Source organism: Pan paniscus, chromosome 13 (assembly GCF_029289425.2).
Source record: "Pan paniscus chromosome 13, NHGRI_mPanPan1-v2.0_pri, whole genome shotgun sequence".
Lineage (NCBI taxonomy): Eukaryota > Metazoa > Chordata > Mammalia > Primates > Hominidae > Pan > Pan paniscus.
The window spans coordinates 85,406,790-85,429,834 of record NC_073262.2 but is presented as its reverse complement, the minus strand read 5'-3'; the positions used below and the strand labels follow the sequence as shown (position 1 = coordinate 85,429,834).

The following is a 23,045-nucleotide window of genomic DNA, read 5'->3' as shown; positions in this document are numbered from 1 at the left end:
TGAGGTTGGGGCATGGAAAAATACTGAGGCACTGTGTGTATGTTATTTGTGCATGAGAATATAACTCCTTGACCCTAAAAACAGGACACGGAGTGTAGTGTGTAGTGTGATAAGGAATGCTGAAAACAGCCTCCTGAGAACGCAGTTTGAGCATTTTTACAAGGCCACAGGTGTCTCATGACCAGACCTCAAAAAAGCCATCTAGTGGATATCTGTGGTTTAACAAGCCCTTTCAATAAATACTTGGTGGATGGATGATGCTGGGGTGGACTCTCTTAGAAGAGCTGTCCCCCACCCCCCCACCGGCCCTGCTCAGCTGGAGTTGTCTGAGAACTCATTCTTGGCATTCACTGCAAGCTATAAGCTCTGCAAGTGGTGCCCTCGACGTGATCACCTTGAAGTTATGTGTGAAGGAGGAGAGCTAATCAATTTTCGGGGAATCCCAGTAAGGGACAGTCCTGACTCCCATCAGGAGGATGGGACCCACGCATAAAATACCAGGGGTTGGGTTATCATGGGTCAGGAAATGACCAAAGAACAGAAAGTATTTTTTAAAACAGTGCAACAGCTACTTAAGGCTATCCAGTGCACTGTAGAGCCTGGAGCTCTACACAAGCTTATGCTTTTAATTTGCCAGAAATGCCCTTGGTTTCCTGATCACGGAACCTTAGATTTAGGGTTATGGAAGCAGGTAGGTCACTGCCTGAAAAGAGGAAATGAGCAAGGTCATTTTACTAACGTTACTATTTTGGCCACCTGGGCGCTGGTACGCTCTGCGTGGTATCCTCTTTACCCGCCAGATCGCCCATTATCTCCACCTGAAAGGAATTTGGAAGATTTAAAGGGAGAGATTCCTCTCTACGCTTCATTCCCTTCTATGGGGAATAAGGAAGAGATTTTTTTCTAGTGAGGAAAAACAGGAACCAGAACAGCACGGGGGTGCTCCTCTCTCTACTTCATTCCCTTCTGTAGGGCATAAGGAGTATATTTTTTCTAGTGAGGATAAGGACAGACTGGAGCCTTTTCCTCCCCCTATAGAAAAGCCATTGCCTTTCTTTCCTCCAACCTTAAAGGGACCTGCATCTGTTGGCCCCGTTCAGCCAACAGCACCTCCCATCCCCCTTAAGGAGATTAGAGGCTGCCCAAGGGACAGTTCTTAGATTATACCCCCGGTCAGCGAATATTTGTATGATTAGGTGGCTGCGCCTCCTCAACAAACTTCCCGGCTGGAGGGGTGCCTACAGGAGGGAAGGAAAGTGGCTGATTATGATAGTCTTCCTAATATGCAAGTTCTCATTTCCTATTTCCAGCATCAGCCTTTCTGGTCGTGTCTTTTTTCTGCTTCCCTGGAGTATAAGGAAAAGTTAGTTGCATCTTACCAACTCTCCTGCCCCAGGCCTCTGTGGGTAGCAAGAAAGCCAGAGCTATCTGAGATAAAACCTAGAAGGCAGCATGCAACCAACTTTTCCTCAACAAGACATAAATATAGTTAGTGATTCTGCTTACATGGTGTATAGTATTACTCATTTAAATCTTGCACATGTGAAGGGCATTACTAATGAACCCCTACTAGCTTTGTTTCTTCCAGCACAAGAGCTCCTCGGTCCCGTCATCACCCTCTTTACATCATACATATTCGCTCTCATTCTAAGCTACCTGGTCCCTTATCAGAAAAGAATGCTCAAGCTGATGCTCTAGTATGACCGTAGATGTGGTCTGCAGATTCTCCTGCTTTTTTGCGAGTCCAGCTGATCATGATTTTTTTCATCAGAATGCCTGGATTCTTAAACAACAGTTTCATTTGACACTTGCTCAAGCTCGCATGATTATTAAAACTTGTCCTGATTGCCAACAGCATTCTCTTTCCCCTTTTTCCTTAAGGCTTGGTGCCAGCCTACAAGGTCTGGTGCCTAATGCTATTTGGCAAACTGATGTTACTCAGTATCCACCCTTGAAACGTTTTAAATTTCTCCACGTTACCGTGGACACTTATACAGGCCTAATACATGCTACCCCCAGACTAGAAAAAAAAACTAAAGATGCAATTGGTCATTTATTTGAATCCATTATAACTTTAAACCTTCCACGAACTATAAAAACTGATAATAGACCTTGCTAGCTTAGTGCTCGATTTGCATATGCATTGCAACTTTAGCACATACAACACAAAACTAGTATTCCTTATACCTCAACTAGTCAAGCCATTGTTAAACAAGCTCATCAAACTCTTAATGTATATCTTAAACAAAAAAGGGGGAATATGGGGCTCTCTTTTCGAGAACAAGACCTGTTGTTAGAGAATCGACCACAACAATGAAGGTGATGACTTGGAAGGCAGCTAACACTACCTGGGGACAGCTAAAGAAATTGGATCAACAGGCATCTATTTGGCTTGCAGCTGTGGAAGCCCTCGCAACCGCAGAGAATCGGTTTCTTATGTATCTGGTGGTAAATGGGGAAACTTCTGAGAAAGTAAGACAAACATGGATGTTGGGGTGGCTGGCAATTCTTGTCCTTTGCCAAGTGGGATCAGCTCAAGAACATGTTTATTGGAGTCATGTTTTAAATCCCCGTTTTTAATGTTATTACATGGTGGGATGCTGACCTGCCTTTGTCATCTAATGATACTTTTTGGACAGGAGGTTGATAGATGCCCCTGTCTTACCCCTTAACTGAAAATTTGGGATGGATTAAACTTAATTACTACTTCATTTTATTGTCTAGTAATCCCCCTTTTTTTTCCATAATAGCACATGATAAGTGTGTTACTCTCATTCTTCAGGAGTATCCTTATTACCAGCCCCAAAGGGATACTAGGTTTGCAAACTTGACCTTTATGTCTGCTGTTAGCACTAATCTTACTGAGGTCTCTAATGAAGCTACACAAGTGCCTGATCTTCCTATATACTGTCTGAGTACGGACTGGCGATATAAGTGTGAGGCCATCCAGCGGTTGCCACGCAAACAGCCTGCGCTGCATCAAGAGCCTCTGTTTGATAATGACACCTTACTTGATTAGGGTCCCCATGGTAATCTTATGTCTGCAGATCAGACTATTGGATTTAGGAGTCCCTCCAATAGTTCTATCATCTGGTCAGAGTATGGGCTTTTAGGACCAATATTACAAGTAAAAGGGAAACAAGCTTTAAGCCCTGCTCATACCCAGATTTGGAGATTACGACTTCCTTTTTTTGAATGGGTTCTTTCCCATGGTGAGTATATTACTAGCGGTGGCAACTATACCCTCTCTCTGTGTAATAATGTTACCGACACAGTCTTGATTTGTACTATGCACCCTTATATACTTTTGTTTCGGCAAGGTGTTCCTAACATAGAGCAGAATCAATCCTTTTATAGTATTAAAGTCTCTTCCAGTAGTTGGTATGCCACATGCTTCTCTCATCAAAACGTTATACAATTAAATATAACCTGTGTCATGATCTTAAAATGGCGTGCAGAATGGTGGCTGCCTGTAAATTTAACTTGGAGCTAGGAAGAGGATTCCACCCTGCACCTATTTAGAAAAGCATTGTCTCATACTTGAAAAATAAGATTTCTGGCCACTTCAGTTGCCTTTTTAGTCTCAGCTATTATTATATTAGCAACTGCCGCTACTGCAACTGCTTCTCTGACAGAATCTATTCACACAGCCTCAATGATAAGCCACATGGTATATAATGTAACCCATGAATTTCAGGAATAGGTAAATATTGATAAAACTATTTTGTCTCACCTAGAGACCCTTGAAGCTGCTTTTGAATGGCTAGGGGATCAGCAGCAGGCATTCATTACCCGTCAAAATTTACATTGTGATTGGCAATATAATTCTGTGTCACACCTCTGCCATATAATAGCTCCCAATATGCTTGGGAGAGAGTGAAAGCACATCTGCAAGGGGCTTATCACGATTATTTGTCTTCTCAAATTTCCACTCTTGAGTGTAAATTGAACAACTTGAAGAATAGTCACAGCAACTACAAACAAGTACCCTTCAGCAATTACAGGAAGGTTTTCATTGGTTAAACCCCAACACTTGGTTGTCTGGGTTAAACATATGCATTTAGGTGATGGCCGTTGTACTTATTCTTTTTTTTTATCTGTTTGCTAGGCATTTGCAGACGGCTCTGTGCTGCCACCCAACGTATCTATGACCAAGGAAGAACAACAGAAGTTTACCTTGCATTGGATGACCGGCATGTGCTAAGAATTAAAGAAGGGGGAGACATCGGGGGAGCATGGCAATATATTCAACCTTATGTACGTGGCATTTGAGGTCGGGGCATGGAAAAATACTGAGGCACTGTGTGTATGTTATTTGTGCATGAGAATGAAACTCCTTGACCCCGAAAACAGGACAGGGAGTGGAGTGTGTGGTGTGATAAGGAACGCTAAAAACAGCCTCCTGAGAATGCAGTTTGAGTGCTTTTACAAGGCCACAGGTGTCTCACGACCGGACCTCAAGCCATCTAGTGGATGTTTGTGGTTTAACAAGCCCTTTCAATAAATACTGTGCGGATGAATGCTGGGGTGGACTCTCTTAGAAGAGCTATCTTGCCCCCATTCAGCTGGAATTGTCTGAGAACTCATTCTTGGCATTCACTGCAAGCTATAAGCTCTGGACAAAAAGTATAAAAATATTTGAAATTATCTATTTTTAATGTTTTACCAGAAAACATGAGTACATGGCAAATACTTTAGTTTATCATTGTTCTTTCCTCCCCACAAAGGAAAGCTCATTACTTTGAAACTTATTCAGTAAAAAGTATACTGAATAGAAATATAGTAAGGAAATATTATTCCAAGCAGCAGTGTGTATTATAGAGTATTCTTAGCGACCTCAACAGTCACCATAACCTTTCACAGAAAGTAGAAAATTACCTTGAATTCCAGCACTCAAAGATAATCACGAATAATACTTTTTTTGTCTCTTTCTAGTAGTTTTCCTATTCATTAGTATAAAAATGTTAAGGCAATTGAGTCTGTATCAACCACGAGACAAAAAACCTTTTAAGATCGCTTGGTATACACGTAAATTCTAAAAACTTGTTATCAGTAATATGTAATAATATAAAAAAATGACAAGGATCAGAAAACAGAAAAAAACATTACTCAGACTGAAACACATCTTTTGAGCTTGGCCTACTAAGGGAAGGAACAGAGGAAAGTCTGGACATACCTTTGCTCTTTCGTAGAAATAAAATTTAACAGTTGGATAGGCCCTGATCCCAGCTTTCTGGCATGTCTGAGCATAAGCCTGACAGTCTACTTTTCCAGCTTTCACTTTTCCTTTAATCATCTGAAAAAGAAAAATACAGTTTGCCATTTTCTGTTTGGCATAAACTATTTTGGCAACAACAAAGCAACAGGATATAAAACATTTTGAATCTAAGAATTTATTTAAAAAACTTTAATTCTTCCTACTCAAACAAGATTATTTCCATGTTATCCCTTTAAGCCCCTATTCACCTAGCACCACCTCTCCAACAGCAAATAAACCCTCCTTTGCCTCATCAAGAAAACTGAGCAGCTTTATCCTGCAATGTCTCAACTTCTTCCTGCCACCTACTACTGGCACATCATACCATAAACATGTTTCTGTTTCTATCTTTTTCTCCTTTCTCTGGGGGTGTGCTGTGGTAGGACTCTTTGGGCACTCTTTGTCTTGTGAAGGCTGACTTACTCCACCTGTATTCTCCAGTTCCTCCCTGTCAGAACACATATTCTCCAGTGCAGATGTATATAATCATGAAAGGATTCCTTCCTGGATTATGGTTCCTCTGTCATCGTGCTTCTCACGCTCTCTTTTTTTTTTTTTCCTGAGCAGCAGTCTACTGTTTCACTGATTCCCACTGTCTGCTTATTTGGCAACATTTTAGTCTGTCTTCTGTGCTTACTGCTCCCTCCGCTGAAACTGCTGTAAGTTCACCAGTGACCGCTTGACCAAACTGGGCACTTTTTGGTCTTCTTATTGCGCAACTGATGTTTACTGCTGACCACTCCTTTCTTTCTTTTTTTTTTAAAACAATTGGTAATCAATTTATTAAAATAGTTGACTTAAGCATCTGCAATGGTGACTTCCACCTCAACTCCTGGCTCAATACTGGTGGAAGTAATCTGCTTAACAATCTCAGAAGGACTGTGTGAGGCTGACCACTCCTTTCTTATTTCTTTTTTAGCATTTATCACTACTCTCTCTTGGCTTTCTTACCCCTCTGACTGTTCTTCCTTTTTCCAGCATGAGGATCTCCTTTATCTGCCCCTCAAGTTATAATATCCAATCAGAGTTCCATCTTTGATCAACAATCTTTTCACTGTGAACAGGTGCCCAAGGTAGTTTTACATATCTATATGCTGATGTACCCCAATCATTCTCTTCGATTTCATATCTAACCACACATTGGCCTGCTTTGGGTGAATGCCGCATAAGCACCCAAACACAGCATGTCCCCTGAACCCACTTTTCCTCGTTCTATTCATTCAGTTCAAGCCAGAAATTAGGCTCATCCAGACTCCTCTCTATCCTTCATCTATCACATTCAATCCTATTTATTCTTATCTGTCTTTTGTATTTGTCCCCTTCTTTCTATCACCAATGCCCTAATCCTGATTAAAGTTATCACCTCTCACTTCAGGACAATTAAAATATCTTTGCTGCCTCTAGTTTCGTCCCCAAGGCAGGGGTTTACTAAAATGCAGACTAACTTGTGTTAGGGCACAAGCATGTAGGCAGACACACACACTTGCATACCGAAAGTAAGAAAAATGTAGAAATGTTAATTTCGTAAGTGTCTATGTCATTTACAAAATGTTTGTATATTTGCTTACTTGTATTTCCAATTACTTATAAGATGGCACCATACTGTTTCTGGTGCTCTAAACATCCTTCTCTGGCATCACTGACACCCTTCTACCCCTGTTCCAGCTTCATTCTAATTTTACTGTAGCAATTATCTTGTATTACTTATATTTATTTCCATTTTCTCTTTCCACTAGATTAAAATCTCCTTAAAGACATGGAATTTCTTTCTTTTCATCTTCCTTTTCTTTCATGTGGAGTTACGTGGCCCTACTACTTAGCATAATGGCTTTTCATTTGGTACTTAAAATTTGTTGAATGAATGGTCTTTTTCATGTTTAATAATTTTCTACTAGATACAATATAGAGTTGCATTACAAAGTTTATAACTAAAGTTTTTATAGTACATGAGAAATGGAGTAAAGCAGCATTATTACAGAAGGAAGCATAAGAAGATTAGAATGGAAAGAATAAACCTCTTATCTGATGCACCAGCTAATAACAAAAATAATCTTTTATAGCTAGTAAGACCTTTAAAATCCCTCTGCTAAAAAATTCCCATGGCCTGGGATGCTAAGCTTTAGTGTGAACTGGTGGAACTGGAGCTGACTTTCTCATTCCAGTTGAGTGTTTTATACCAACACTAGTGGCAAGAGTTCCTTGAGTTACGGAGGCAAGAAAGCTATCAATCTGGATTAGGTCACTAATAAGACTGTTATGACAGAAAGAAACACCAAAAGCCCAGACTGCATTGAGGGTATGTATTCAGTTTAATTTTATATAAGCATTTACTGAGTTGGGCCCTGAGGATATAAAAATAAATAAAACATGGACTTTGCCCTCAGGAAGAGACAGCCATTTACAAAGGAAGATGGACAATGCTATACCGAAAAATAAACAAAACCAACCAACCGAACAAAACCCAAAATTGCTACAACTAATTATTTCCATTGGTATCCAGCTCCTTTTATTTCTGGTCAAATTAAATATCTTTCAAGTAATAATAAATAAAGAATTAATATGCACTGTATCGGTACACTTGATAACATATCCAGGTGACACTGATTAACTGAGAAGGGCAGAGAATAGAGCAGTGCCATCAGAGCTGAGTTTTGCAGTAAGAGCAGAAAAAATACAGATGACCAAGGACAGGACAGAGCATTTTAGAGAGAGGGAGCGGCATGTAAATAAGGACACATGTTCAGAGAACCTGGAGTACTGTTACACTACACTGGAATCTAAGGTGTGAGGTGGACAATAGAGATAGAGCTCATATCAGACACCTGAAGTCAATGTATGCATATTAAGAAACTTAGTAAGTCAGAGAGGGAAATATTTTAGAGGATCACCAGGGCAGCACTGACAAAGGTAGACAGTATAATACCATAGCTGACTCTTGAACAACAAAGGCTTGAACTGTGTTGAACTGCTTGAACTGGGAATTTTTTTTTTTAAGCAATTGCAGATGGAAAACAGAATATTCATAGGATGTGAAACCCTGCATACAGAGGGCCCACTGTGAGGCCTGAGCTGCACAGATTTTGGTATGGAATGGGGGTTCCTGGAACCAATCCCCTGAGTATACCAAGGGAAGACTGTACTTAAAAGGCAAATATGGTTAAGTCTAGACAAGAGATGATAGAGGGTTGAAGAAACAGGTTAGCAGTAGAGATGAATAAGAAATGACATTTGAAAGACATTTAGGGGATAAAACTGACAGAATCTAGTAACTGCCTGGAGGGCAACAGAGTACTGGGGTGGGGAGGAGAAAGTAGACAAGAGGGAGAAGAAAGAGAAGTTTCTGGCTTTTATGGCTAGTAGATGATGATGTCTACCAAGACAGAGAAGATGTTAGCTAAAAGTTTTAACAAAGAGGAAATCTACTACAACCATTACAGTCATAGAAATATAATAGCTATTTTTAAATTCAGAGGAAACATTTAAGAAAAAAACCTAAAAATTACATACTTACAATGTTTTATCTAATTACTAAAACATGAATGTGGCTACAACTTATTTAAGACAGGTATGACTTACCCTAGCCAAGAGCTCAAATTCTGGAGCAAAATTCTGGCAAGGTCCACACCAAGGAGCATAGAAATCAATCACCCAATGATTTTTCCCTTGTAGAACTTTTTCACTGAAAGTCTGAGGTGTTAGATCTGTGGATACTTGAGGTAAAAATCTGTGGCAAATGATCAAAATCATTTTTCATTATATAAAACCAAAGCAAACATATGAAATGCAATAATATTGTAATACTTTCTAAGTTAAAAATGATGTCAAGGAAGGGCAATGTAATAAAGTACAGTACTATCTTGGTTAATATAATACTTTACTAAGTAATTTAAAATGCTGGAACCTTAACCCACAGTAAATTTAACTATTGACATAAAAGGGGGGTAAATGGCTTTGAATCTATTTCATACAATGATATATATTTTAATTACTCACCCTAGACCCCAGATTCTCAGGGAATAAGCATCCCTATTCCAACCATTGTAACTGCTGAGAGAAGAAAAAATGTTAGTTGTAAATAGGATTCTCTATTATTGGATGTATTCAGAAAACAATCTTATTGTAGCAATTTAAAAAATAAGTTATATTGATTGATTTCATCTGGCATCTCTCTTCTCAAATATACCTAGCTACAAATTCTGGTTATAAGGCCTCACAAATGTATTTTTCTCTAGTCTTGGTATCTTTGTGCCTCAGACAGCCCAGAATGTCTAGCTGTCTACTGGACATCTCCTGTAGGCCTATGGGAATTGCGAAACTCAGAATGTCCAAGGGTTTTAGTTTCTGAATCTTTATTCAAGTTATTACTGTCTGTCAAATTCCTACCCATTTTTAAAGACACATGTCAAAAACTACCTACAAAATGCAGCCTTTCATAATTTCCTCATAGTTGTGACCCTTTCCTCTCTTGAAATCCATGGTTCATTTTTACTTGTTTAATAACATTCATCATATGTACCTTACATTTGAGTTTTCTACCTGAAATACCACGTGGTGTTGTGGAAACAGCATGGGTGCTGAGACAGACTTGGGTTCAAACCTCAACTTCAACTTAGCAGCTGTGTGACTTGGGGAAGTTATCTAAGCCTTAGATAACTCCTAGACCTTGGATTCTAAGGTCTGAGAATCACAGTTTACTTCTCTGTAATAGTAGGAAGGGTAGTAATTCCTAGTTCACAGAGCATATGTGAGGATTATTGGAAATAAGGTGAGTAAAGTATCTAATATAGTACCTGAAACCAAATAAGGAGTTTAAGGACTTAATAAATGTTAGCTCTTCCTTTCCTTATCTTTTTGTCTAGACTATAAGCTTTATGCACAGTGAGACTGTTCAATACTCCCTTTTCATCTTCTGAAATGTTCATTAACAAACTATCTTTACGTAGTGGGCTCCCAATAAATATTTGTTGGGTTAACTTTTATTTTGTTCAGGTAACTTAACTGTTAAGTGTATAATTAAATAATTATAATAAATGTCTTCAAATATGAGAGAATACTTACTGATACTGATAAGCTTTATTTGATTTTGGGGGAAAAAATCTTATCTCAGGGTATCTTTGAACGTTTTCCTGGGCACAAAAAGAATGATACTGTTGGCAATCTATACTGCCCACATTGATCAGTCCAGTTAATGTCTGTAAAAGAAAAAACAATTACCTCCATAACTTTTTACATATGTTTGCAATGAAGAAATAAGCATTATATTATTATGGTGAAACAGTTATTATATTATTTATCAGTGACTTTTACCCAATAAAAATGGATAAGGGTTTAACATATAATAGACCATTTATACTAATTAATTTGTAATCTAATTTTGTAATTAAGTACTTACTAAAATTATTGCAGATTAAACAATTTACTTTATTTATGTTACATGAGAAAAAACTATATACTTCTAAAATTCAAAGTGCTAGAAACTAATGAAAGTCTTTGCAATATTTCAAAGAATTATTCTTTCCAATGAAAACAAGCTTTGTAGGTGTCTAATGTGTTATACAGACTCACACCTGAACTTAAAAATTTTATTGAAAAGAGCACAAAAATATGTAATCCTAAATGTTAAGATACTAGAAATCACTTTAACTCAGATTTAGTTTTTTATCTTGTAAATAAATGTGAAGTAGTAATTGCATTTTCCATTCTGGTATTTAAGTGATTTGTTTCCAATCTTCTACAACTTAAAACATGGTGCCTATTTTCAGGAAATTTTCTAAATACACATGCTGAAAGCTTTTTTTTCTTACTTTTAAGTCCTACAGTATGTCAGGAAATGATATTTTTAAACTCTAAAAATAAAGCAGGAAAAAAATTAGAAAAAATTGAAACAAATATGAGGTAAATTTTTGGGTTGTTGTTGGCAACAGTTTAGTCAAAAGTACTGGATATACTGGGCACGGAGGCTCATGTTTGTAATCCCAGCACTTTGAAAGGCAGAAGTGGGCAGATTACTTGAGGCCAGGGGTTCAAGACCAGCCTGGCCAACATGGCAAAACCCTGTTTCTACTAAAAATACAAAAATTAGCTAGGCATGGTGGCACATGCCTGTAATCCCAGCTACTAGGGTGGTTGAGGTTGCGGTGAGCCGAGATTGAGCCACTGCACTCCAGAGCGAGACTCTGCCCCCTGCTACCCGACCAAAAAAAAAAAGTGTACCAGATGCTATACACACAAAAATGGTAGGCTATACCATTCACACACCAGACAGAAACAGAGCTGGAATCAAAGTGGTATGATCAGTACTGTTATTAAGTAATAATTTAGTTGTGGGTTCATTCACATCCGTTTCAAAATAATTCTGTTAAATAAACATTCTTAGTAAATGTTAAGATTTAAAATAAACTATTTTTACTATACCCGGGCCATTCTTTTCCATTCTGGCATTAAGACTTGACAAGGATGACACCACGGAGAATAGAAATCAACCATCCAGACTTCGTTGTGTTTTCTTTGTGTAACTAGTTCGTTGAAGGTGGTAGGTGTAAGGGAGACCACTGAAGGATTCATAAGATCCTGAAGAGAATATAGCTTCCATTATAACATATATATAAAGCATAGCTGTTCATATATTCCTGGCAAATTGTTGGTACAGGTTGAGTATCTCTTATCCAAAATACTTGGAAGTATTGAGAATTTTGAATTTTGGAATATTTGCATATATCTTGGGAATGAAACCCAAGTCTAAACATGAAATTCAGACTTTGGAGCATTTCACATTTAAGATTTTTGGATTAGGGGTGCTCAATCTGTGTATGTCCTTTAGAAAGTTCCCATTTTTGAGAAACCAAAAGATGCTTAAGGATAGCTAAAAGAAATCCAATGTGAATTATCTTAAAATATGAAAACAAACCTAACTTAGATTTTTAAGTTTGGATTTTGCTCATCAGTTTTGTAAAAAATCAAGCTCTATTTATCCTTTATCTCTATGTATCACTAAAATCATAACAGGCAAAGAGGCAACTTTAAGTTTCTGCATGGATAATAAAAGAGTTTCAAGGGCTGCCTGGATGTCTACAGAGGCCATAAAGTTCTGTTCTAGAACCAAGAATGACTGGTTTGGAAATGATTCTTTAATTACTAGTGGAAAGCCTACTATCTCATTTTTCTGACATTCTGACTGGAGATACTACACCTTTCTACAGATTCTTTGTTCCAAATGATATTTTAACAAAGCTTCAGCCTACAACAGTCAGGTAATACTGATGAAGAGGCTAGCTTCACTGGGAAAACAAGACAAAACATTACGTTAGAGGAGGAGGAACAGGTGAGTAGGACAGGGTTGGAGGGTCATCAAATGGATAATAATAAACTAGAAATTTTCTTTTTTTTTTTTCTAGGAGGCCCCTGTAAGTATTTCTATCAAGAGTGTTACTGAGGAAAAAAAAAAAAAAAAAGATGCTGTAGATGCCAGGCACTTGTTTTCAGAGAAAACAGTGCAAAGGGGTGACAAGGTGAAAATACATTGCATATGTTCAATAAATAATTGTGTCCATTGTTTATAAGGCACTGTACATACCAGGTAACAAATAAAACACAGATTTACTTTGAGTTTACAGACAAGTATATAATAAGAGTAAAACATTAGAAAAATTCTTTAAAAATCATTTTGTAAGAAAATAGTTTGGGCATGAAAAGAGTAAATCCTATTAAACAATATGAAACATTCATACAGGGTTTACATATAAACAGACAAATTTCTAGCCACATAGTCTATAATTTGAAATACCTCTATGAACTCCAAGATTTGTTCAGCAGAGTGATGTCCTTCATACTCATGAATGTTGGACTGGTTGAATACCACTGTTGTTGGATAAGCCTGAATGTTATACTGATAGGAAGGAGAATACGAATTAAAGATTTTATAGATTTCACCTATTTGTTACAAATTTATAACAAGTTTGCCTTTAAGTAACAAGAACAAGATTTTAAAAACCCATTTCTAAATTTCTGGTGACAAAAATTTTAGTCTCACCAAATTTAGCAAAGGACTTATGGTGATGAATACTGCTAAATACTGATGAATACCTGATCCTTATTTATAGCTGCTCCATTCGCCATGAGAACCATAGGCATTGAAACATTGAGAAATCGGCATGGGTAATTATACGAATGGTCCCTTTTTACTCTCCTGAACCAAGGTAAGAAGAGGCTATAAACAACAGGCTGTATCTCTAGCGTGAGTCTTTTTTTTAAACCATAATAAATACTTTTTCTAGAAATAGATGATGATCAGGAAATAAAACAGCAAGAATAAAGACACAAATAATTAGGGGGTACATGATTATATTTTAGGTTAAAGAATTATGAATCATGCCCTATGAATGTAATCCCTTTTTATTCTTTCTTCAAGATAGCCTTTATAGTAGGAAATGCTTAATTTCCTTCTCAGAATTAAAATGGGCACCAGCCCAGGAAGCATCTCTCTAAAGCTTTTATTTTTATTTTTTAAAAAGTTATAAAGAGATCCTTGTCTGTGGATTTGCTGTAGCTGAACTTTGCACTCTTAAAGTTTTAAGTACTCATTAGAAAATTGGAATCTTTGACCAGGATTCAAAAATAATTTTTGAAAAAACAATGGAAACATTTATATTAGTCTTGAAAAATGTGTGCAAATTCAAATAATTCACTGATTAACAAAGCAATTGTAGCTAAAATGTAACTATGTGTTGAGCATTATTTTAGCATTTAACATGTAGTTTCTCATTTATTCTTCACAACAATTATACTTAGTTGCTAAAATTATAAAACCCACTGTATAAATTAGGAAACTAAGTTACTGAGAGGCTAAGTAACTTGGTCAAGGTCAACCAATTGGTGAGTGGCAACTAATTGGTGAGTAGTGAATCTTGGCCTCTATTCCAGGTAAATCGATATCATAGTTTTAAACCCTTACACTGAACTCACATATGTTTAATGAGCTAAGATGAAAAGTAGAAAAACTAAAGAAATAGGCTGGGCGCAGTGGCTCACGCCTGTAATCCCAGCACTTTGGGAGGCCGAGGTGGGAGGATCACGAGGTCAGGAGATCAAGACCATCCTGGCTAACACTGTAAAACCCCATCTCTACTAAAAATACAAAAAATTAGCTGGGCGTGGTGGCGGGTGCCTGTAATCCCAGCTACTCGGGAGGCTGACGGAGAAGAATGGCATGAATCCGGGGGGTGGAGCTTGCAGTGAGCTGAGATTGTGCCACTGCACTCCAGCCTGGACAACAGAGCAAGACTCCATCTCAAAAAAAAAAAAAAAAAAAAAAAAACTAAACTAAAGAAATTAAAATTAAGATAATTATTGTTTATCACATCAATTTTGTATCTTTGGTTGGCATTTCTTTCAAAGTTACAGAGAAAACATTCAAAACCAAAGGCCTTGTTTATTTCCTTTTATAAAAATGTATTTTAATGAAATTTCTACAGGCATGTGCCACTGCTGCTGGCTTAAACTTCTATGATGTTCTAAAAATGTATGGCTTTCTTTTGTTTTCTTTCCTCTTCCCATTTCTTTTTTCCCTTTATCTTTTCTCCATCTATGTTCTTTAAAAACATTTTGTTTTTTACGAGTTATTTAAAACATTCACAAAAGTAGAGAGCAACAAACTCTCGCGTATTCATATAGCTACAATAATCACTGACTCATGGCTACTTTTACTTCACTTATACTCCCTTTCTAGTCTACTCCCAAGATCATTTTAAAGCAAATTTCAGATGATCTATAATTTCATCCACAAATATTTCAGTATATTTAAAATATAAGGACTCCCCTCCATATAACCACAGTATCATTTTTGTTGTCAAAAACTAACAATAATTACCTGAAATCATCAGATATCTTGTCAGTGTTCACATTTCCCCAATTATCTCTTTCTTTGCACTTGGTTTGTTTAAACTGCATCCAAACAAAGTCTGAATGTTGTATTTGACTGATAGTCTTTTAAGTCTTTTTAATCTCTCCTCCACTATATATAATGTATTTGGCCAATAAACTGGGTGTTTGTCCTGTAAAGTTCTCCCATACTGGGAAGTGCAGATTTCATATCCATGGTGTCACTTAACGTGCTCCCCTGTCATTCAATTTCCTAAAGACTAATAGATCGGAGATAGATCTACTATAGGATTGATTTTTTTTTCTTTTTTTTTGCCAAGAGTATTTTATAGGTGATATTATGTACTTTCATTCTACGGTATGTAATTTTTAGTTCTTCCTGCAACTGAGGAGTGAATATTTACCTGAGAAAATAATTTCATTTAAACAAAGATTTCAAAAGGCTTGTTCATTTTTTTAACTTCTTTCCAGCAAATATACTTAGAAGTATGAGGAAAGCCAAAGGAAAAAAAATATAAAGTGTCAAAAATATTAAAGAAATATAACAATCTTCAATAATTGGAAAATCATATAAGCATTTTATGAAGTTAATGAAAATAGTTGCCTGAGTTTGATAAATAAGAACTTATTTACATTCAATCCATTGATTAGCTATTCATGGTTTAATCCAATCATATTTGATACCACTTTCTAAAAATATTATTTGTTTAAATAATTTGTTACTACTCTAAATAGAAGATGTATTATTTCTAAGTTATTTTAGTGTTTTAATAAGAAACAGCCAAAAGGTCTTCATTTTATAAAATTAATTAGAATAATTTTTGATACTTTGCCTTACCATGTTACAGAGTCCCTCATGAACTGTACAATCTAATGTACCAAACTTAAGCTGACCATAAAGAAGATTTGATGCTCTTCGTAACTCTGGTAGTAAAGCTCGACATGGTGGACACCACTAGGAAAGAAAAAATATTCATAAGCACCGAGCCAAATGACACAAAAACCACCCCCATCATTTCTGCAACAAGTAATATGCTAAGTAAGACAAACTGTACTTAGTGGCAAACCTTCCCTGGAGGAGTAATTACATTAGCACTCATTTAAAAGCAATATGCATTAGTGGCCATAATGGAATGACACAGTTCTTGTACTAATGATTCAAAGTTATCTAGAAAATGTCTTTTTGCCATAACAGGAGAAGATCTGACAACGTTAGAATTTGACAGATAAAAATAACTTACAGGGGCAAAGAAATCAACAAGCCATGGTTCTTTGTCATTGGCAGGAAAATTTTGAGGTCCAAGCGTGGTAACATGAGAATTCACACTTTCTTTGGCAAAGGCAAGTATATCATATAGAATCTTCTTTCCTTTCAAAGTGAATGAGAGAAATTAAAATCCAAATTCTGCTTTTTGTATGCACAGAGACATTTCAAAGTTTTAATACTCAGAATACTAAAGAAGATAAATTATGAACAAATTGATTTTGGTGAGGTTTTAGTGTTCTGTATACTATACAGGGCTTAGCTCTGATAGGAGCACCCTTTTCTTGCACACTCCTCTGTTTCCTGGACTAGTTAAAAATGTCAAAATTGGCCAGGTGTGGTGGCTCACGCCTGTAATCCTAGCACTTTGGGAGGCCGAGGTGGGCGGATCACGAGGTCAAGAGATCGAGACCATCCTGGCCAACATGGTGAAACCCCCGTCTCTACTAAAAATACAAAAAATTAGCTGGGCATGGTGGCACACGCCTGTAGTCCCAGCTACTGAGGAGGCTGAGGCAGGAGAACTGCTTGAACCTGGGAGGTGGAGGTTGCAGTGAGCAGTGATCTCGCCACTGCACTCCAGCCTGGTGACAGAGTGAGACTCCATTTCAAAAAAAAAAAGTCAAAATCTCTTTGAAATGTTCCCTCATCTTCAGAGGTAGAATAATGACTTTTTTATAGGGTTCTTTAAATTATTTATGCTTACTTCAGTGATTACTATGGCCTAACTCCTAAATCGTTTTCTACAACCTAGACTTCTCTTATCAATTCAAAACCCATATTACCAACTGCCCAGTGAAAAACTGTACTTGGATATCACGTAAACATGTCAAACACAATACAGTCCTGCATAATGACATTTCAGGCAATGGTGGACCACATATATGATGGGGTCCCATAAGATTATAATGGAGCTGAAAAATTCCTATGGCTCAGTGATGGTGTGGCTGTTGTAACTCTGTAGTGCAACACATTACCCCTTTTCTATGTTTAGATACATTTAGATACACAAACTCTTACCGCTGTGTTACAGTTGCTTATGGTATTCAGTACATTGTAACACATTGTACAGATGTAGCCTAGGAACAATAGGCTATACTGTATAGCCTAGATGTGTAGTGGACTACATCATCTAGTTTTTTTTAAGTATACTCTCTGATGTTTGTACAAGGATGAAATCACCTAATGACACATTTCTCAGAAGACGTCTCTGTCGTTGACACATGGCAATATATTCAAATTGAGGCTGTGTTATTTTCCTCCAAACCTGCTCCTTTTCTCACCATCCTTATCTTGGCAATAACATAATTATCCACTGGGTGCCTAAATATAATTCCCCAGAGTGAGCCTTGACTTCTTTCTCTGCCCTGTATCATAATAATTCTATCCATTCCATCTCTTACCATTTCCAACCCATTGCTACTGCCTGAACTCAGTCTGGCCTTCTGCAATAACCTAGCTAGTGTTTCTTCACCCAGTCTTCCTTAACTAATCCATTTTCTACATTGCTACCACAGTCCACTTACATTGAACGGTACAATCACTAAACTGCAATTTCGTCAAGTCAGAAACACAGGTATTATTCTTGACTCTCTCTCTCTTGACCTCCCACACATCTCATCAGTCACCAAGTAATACTGACTTTGCATTCTTGGTCTTTTACAAATCTACTTCTCTTCATCTCTGTTACTATCAGAGAAGCTAGCTACCATATTGAGAGCAGCCCTACAAAGGCCCACATGATGAGGAACTGAGGCCTCTGCCAACAGCCAGTGAGGAACTTAGGCCTCCTGACATAGGAGGCCTCCTGACAATCACAAAAGTAAGCTTGGAACCAGACCCTGTAGCCAGTCTAGCCTTCAGATGACCATAGCCCTTGCGTATTTTGAATGCAACCTCATGAGAAAATCCGTGTCTGGAACTACCCAGCTAAACTTTTCTCAGATTCCTGACCACCAAAAACTGTGAATTAATACATGTTTGTTTTAAACCACTGAGTTTTGGGGTAATTTACTACTAAGCAATAGACAATAAATACTCTCCACTGCAAACACTTTTAAAAACTTGTCCATAAAATCAAATTCACATATAACAATATTAACTTTAAATGTAAATGGACTAAATGCTCCAATTAAAAGACACAGACTGGCAAATTGGATAAAGAGTCAAGACCCATCAGTGTGCTGTATTCAGGAAACCCATCTCACGTGCAGAGACACACATAGGCTCAAAATAAAAGGATGGAGGAAGATCTACCAAGCCAATGGAAAACAAAAAAAGCAGGGGTTGCAACCCTAGTCTCTGATAAAACAGACTTTAAACCAACAAAGATCAAAAGAGACAAAGAAGGCCATTACATAATGGTAAAGGGATCAATTCAACAAGAAGAGCTAACTATCCTAAATATATATGCACCCAATACAGGAGCACCCAGATTCATAAAGCAAGTCCTGAGTGACCTACAAAGAGACTTAGACTCCCACACATTAATAACGGGAGACTTTAACACCCCACTGTCAACATTAGACAGATCAACGAGACAGAAAGTCAACAAGGATACCCAGGAATTGAACTCAGCTCTGCACTAAGCAGACCTAATAGACATCTACAGAACTCTCCACCCCAAATCAACAGAATATACGTTTTTTTCAGCACCACACCACACCTATTCCAAAATTGACCACACCCTTGGAAGTAAAGCTCTCCTCAGCAAATGTAAAAGAACAGAAATTATAACAAACTATCTCTCAGACCACAGTGCAATCAAACTAGAACTCAGGATTAAGAATCTCACTCAAAACTGCACAACTACATGGAAACTGAACAACCTGCTCCTGAATGACTACTGGGTACATAACGAAATGAAGGCAGAAATAAAGATGTTCTTTGAAACTAACGAGATCAAAGACACAACATACCAGAATCTCTGGGATGCATTCAAAGCAGTGTGTAGAGGGAAATTTATAGCACTAAATGCCCACAAGAGAAAGCAGGAAAGATCCAAAACTGACACCCTAACATCACAATTAACAGAACTAGAAAAGCAAGAGCAAATACATTCAAAAGCTAGCAGAAAGAGGAGCCGGTTTTTTGAAAGGATCAACAAAATTGATAGACCGCTAGTGAGACTAACAAGGAAAAAAAGAGAGAAGAATCAAATAGATGCAATAAAAAATGATAAAGGGGATATCACCACCAATCCCACAGAAATACAAACTACCATCAGAGAATACTATAAACACCTCTACACAAATAAACTCGAAAATCTAGAAGAAATGGATAAATTCCTTGACACATACACTATCCCAAGACTAAACCAGGAAGAAGTTGAATCTCTGAATAGACCAATAACAGGAGCTGAAATTGTGGCAATAATCACTAGCTTACCAACCAAAAAGAGTCCAGAACCAGATGGATTCACAGCCGAATTCTACCACAGGTACACGGAGGAAGTGGTACCATTCCTTCTGAAACTATTCCAATGAATAGAAAAAGAGGGAATCCTCCCTAACTCATTTTATGAGGCCAGCATATCCTGATACCAAAGCCTGGCAGAGACACAACAAAAAAAGAGAATTTTAGACCAATATCTTTGATGAACATTGACACAAAAATCCTCAATAAAATACTGGCAAACCGAATCCAGCAGCACATCAAAAAGCTTATCCACCATGATCAAGTGGGCTTCATCCCTGGGATGCAAGGCTGGTTCAACGTACGCAAATCAATAAACGTAATCCAGCATATAAACAGAACCAAAGACAAAAATCACATGATTATCTCAATAGATGCAGAAAAGGCCTTTGACAAAATTCAACAACGCTTCATGCTAAAAACTCTCAATAAATTAGGTATTGATGGGACGTATCTCAAAATAATAAGAGCTATCTATGACAAACCCACAGCCAATATCATACTGAATGGGCAAAAACTGGAAGCATTCCCTTTGAAAACTGGCACAAGACAGGGATGCCCTCTCTCACCACTCCTATTCAACATAGTGTTGGAAGTTCTGGCCAGGGCAATTAGGCAGGAGAAGGAAATAAAGGGTATCCAATTAGGAAAAGAGGAAGTCAAACTGTCCCTGTTTGCAGATGACATGATTGTATATCTAGAAAACCACACTGTCTCAGCCCAAAATCTCCTTAAGCTGATAAGCAACTTCAGCAAAGTCTCAGATACAAAATCAATGTACAAAAATCACAAGCATTCTTATACACCAACAACAGACAAACAGAGCCAAATCATGAGTGAACTCCCATTCACAATTGCTTCAGAGAATAAAATACCTAGGAATCCAACTTACAAGGGATGTGAAGGACCTCTTCAAGGAGAACTACAAACCACTGCTCAAGGAAATAAAAGAGGATACAAACAAATGGAAGAACATTCCATGCTCATGGGTAGGAAGAATCAGTATTGTGAAAATGGCCATACTGCCCAAGGTAATTTACAGATTCAATGCCATCCCCATCAAGCTATCAAGGACTTTCTTCACAGAATTGGAAAAAACTACTTTAAAGTTCATATGGAACCAAAAAAGAGCCCGCATTGCCAAGTCAATCCTAAGCCAAAAGAACAAAGCTGGAGGCATCACACTACCTGACTTCAAACTATACTACAAGGCTACAGTAACCAAAGCAGCATGGTACTGGTACCAAAACAGAGATATAGATCAATGGAACAGAACACAGCCCTCAGAAATAACACCGCATATATACAACTATCTGATCTCTGACAAACCTGAGAAAAACAAGCAATGGGGAAAGGATTCCCTATTTAATAAATGGTGCTGGGAAAACTGGCTAGCCATATGTAGAAAGCTGAAACTGGATCCCTTCCTTACACCTTATACAAAAATTAATTCAAGATGGATTAAAGACTTAAACATTAGACCTAAAACCATAAAAACCCTAGAAGAAAACCTAGGCATTACCATTCAGGACATAGGCATGGGCAAGGACTTCATGTCTAAAACACCAAAAGCAATGGCAACGAAAGCCAAAATTGACAAATGGGATCTAATTAAACTAAAGAGCTTCTGCACAGCAAAAGAAACTACCATCAGAGTGAACAGGCAATCTAAAGAATGGGAGAAAATTTTCGCAACCTACTCATCTGAGAAAGGGCTAATATCCAGAATCTACAATGAACTCAAACAAATTTACAAGAAAAAAACAAACAACCCCATCAAAAAGTGGGCGAAGGACATGAACAGACACTTCTCAAAAGAAGACATTTATGCAGCCAAAAAACACATGAAAAAATGCTCACCATCACTGGCTATCAGAGAAATGCAAATCAAAACCACAATGAGATACCATCTCACACCAGTTAGAATGGCAATCATTAAAAAGTCAGGAAACAACAGGTGCTGGAGAGGATGTGGAGAAATAGGAACACTTTTACACTGTTGGTGGGACTGTAAACTAGTTCAACCATTGTGGAAGTCAGTGTGGCCATTCCTCAGGGATCTAGAACTAGAAATACCATTTGACCCAGCCATCCCATTACTGGGTATATACCCAAAGGACTATAAATCATGCTGCTACAAAGACACATGCACACGTATGTTTATTGTGGCATTATTCACAATAGCAAAGACTTGGAACCAACCCAAATGTCCAACAATGATAGACTGGATTAAGAAAATGTGGCACATATACACCATGGAATACTATGCAGCCATAAAAAATGATGAGTTCATGTCCTTTGTAGGGACATGGATGAAATTGGAAATCATCATTCTCAGTAAACTATCGCAAGGACAAAAAACCAAACACCGCATGTTCTCACTCATAGGTGGGAAGTGAACAATGAGAACACATGGACACAGGAAGGGAACATCACACTCTGGGTACTGTTGTGGGGTGGGGGGAGTGGGGAGACATAGCATGGGGAGATATACCTAATGCTAGATGACAAGTTAGTGGGTGCAGCACACCAGCATGGCACATGTATACATATGTAATTAACCTGCACATTGTGCACATGTACCCTAAAACTTAAAGTATAATAATAATAAATTTAAAAAAATTCAAATAAAAAAAACTTGTCCATAAAAAAATAAAAATAAAAATTTGTTCATTTACTTGTCTGTTTTCCCTAATAGTCCACAATGCTCTTTGTATTAGAGATTACTAAGTATAGTTCACATTTTTTCCTATTCCTCAGTACTGTACCTGGTACATGCAGATGCTCAATAACTATTTTAATCCAAAGAAACAATGTAAGTTCTATTACAAAGTTAGTAAGAGCACATAAAAGGAAGTGCTTGGAGATTCATAATATATTTCCCAGGGAAGAAGCTGCTTTACGTTTTGAAAGGCAATTTGGAGTTTGCTAAATATTCTGTGGAACAGGAAGGAGTGATTACAATGCAGGAGGAAAAATCGTGTGAAGGCACAGAGGAGTGAAAGAACATGGCATTCACAAACATCCAAAGGTAGCTGGAGCTAAGACTATCTGGAGGGGCAGCAGTGGGAATTAAGACTGGAAAAACTGGCAGAGCCAGACTGTGAACATACCCTATCCACTTAACAAACATTTCCTGAGTTCTTACTATGTGCCAGACACCATTCTAGGTGCTGGAGACAGAGCAGTGAGCAAAACAGATGAGATTATTGCTTCTGTGCTAAGGAATCTGAA

General features: G+C 37.6%; 1 protein-coding gene across 2 annotated transcripts in view; it reads right to left on the bottom strand.

Moving 5' to 3' along the window:
• The window catches only part of DNAJC10 (DnaJ heat shock protein family (Hsp40) member C10), a 67,597-nt gene that overhangs the window by 16,086 nt on the left and 28,466 nt on the right, over window positions 1-23,045 (bottom strand). Inside the window, exons 14-21 of one of the 2 annotated variants that reach the window (XM_003823529.6) lie at window positions 16,375-16,502; window positions 15,972-16,088; window positions 13,041-13,142; window positions 11,672-11,827; window positions 10,316-10,449; window positions 9,251-9,304; window positions 8,834-8,981; window positions 5,177-5,296 (exon numbers count right to left, since the gene is read on the bottom strand). In XM_003823529.6, the coding sequence (XP_003823577.3) occupies window positions 5,177-5,296; window positions 8,834-8,981; window positions 9,251-9,304; window positions 10,316-10,449; window positions 11,672-11,827; window positions 13,041-13,142; window positions 15,972-16,088; window positions 16,375-16,502 (959 nt within the window). Of the gene's footprint in view, window positions 1-506; window positions 5,297-8,833; window positions 8,982-9,250; window positions 9,305-10,315; window positions 10,450-11,671; window positions 11,828-13,040; window positions 13,143-15,971; window positions 16,089-16,374; window positions 16,503-23,045 lie in introns of those variants that run through there. The other variant, XM_063595232.1, reaches the window with a different exon arrangement.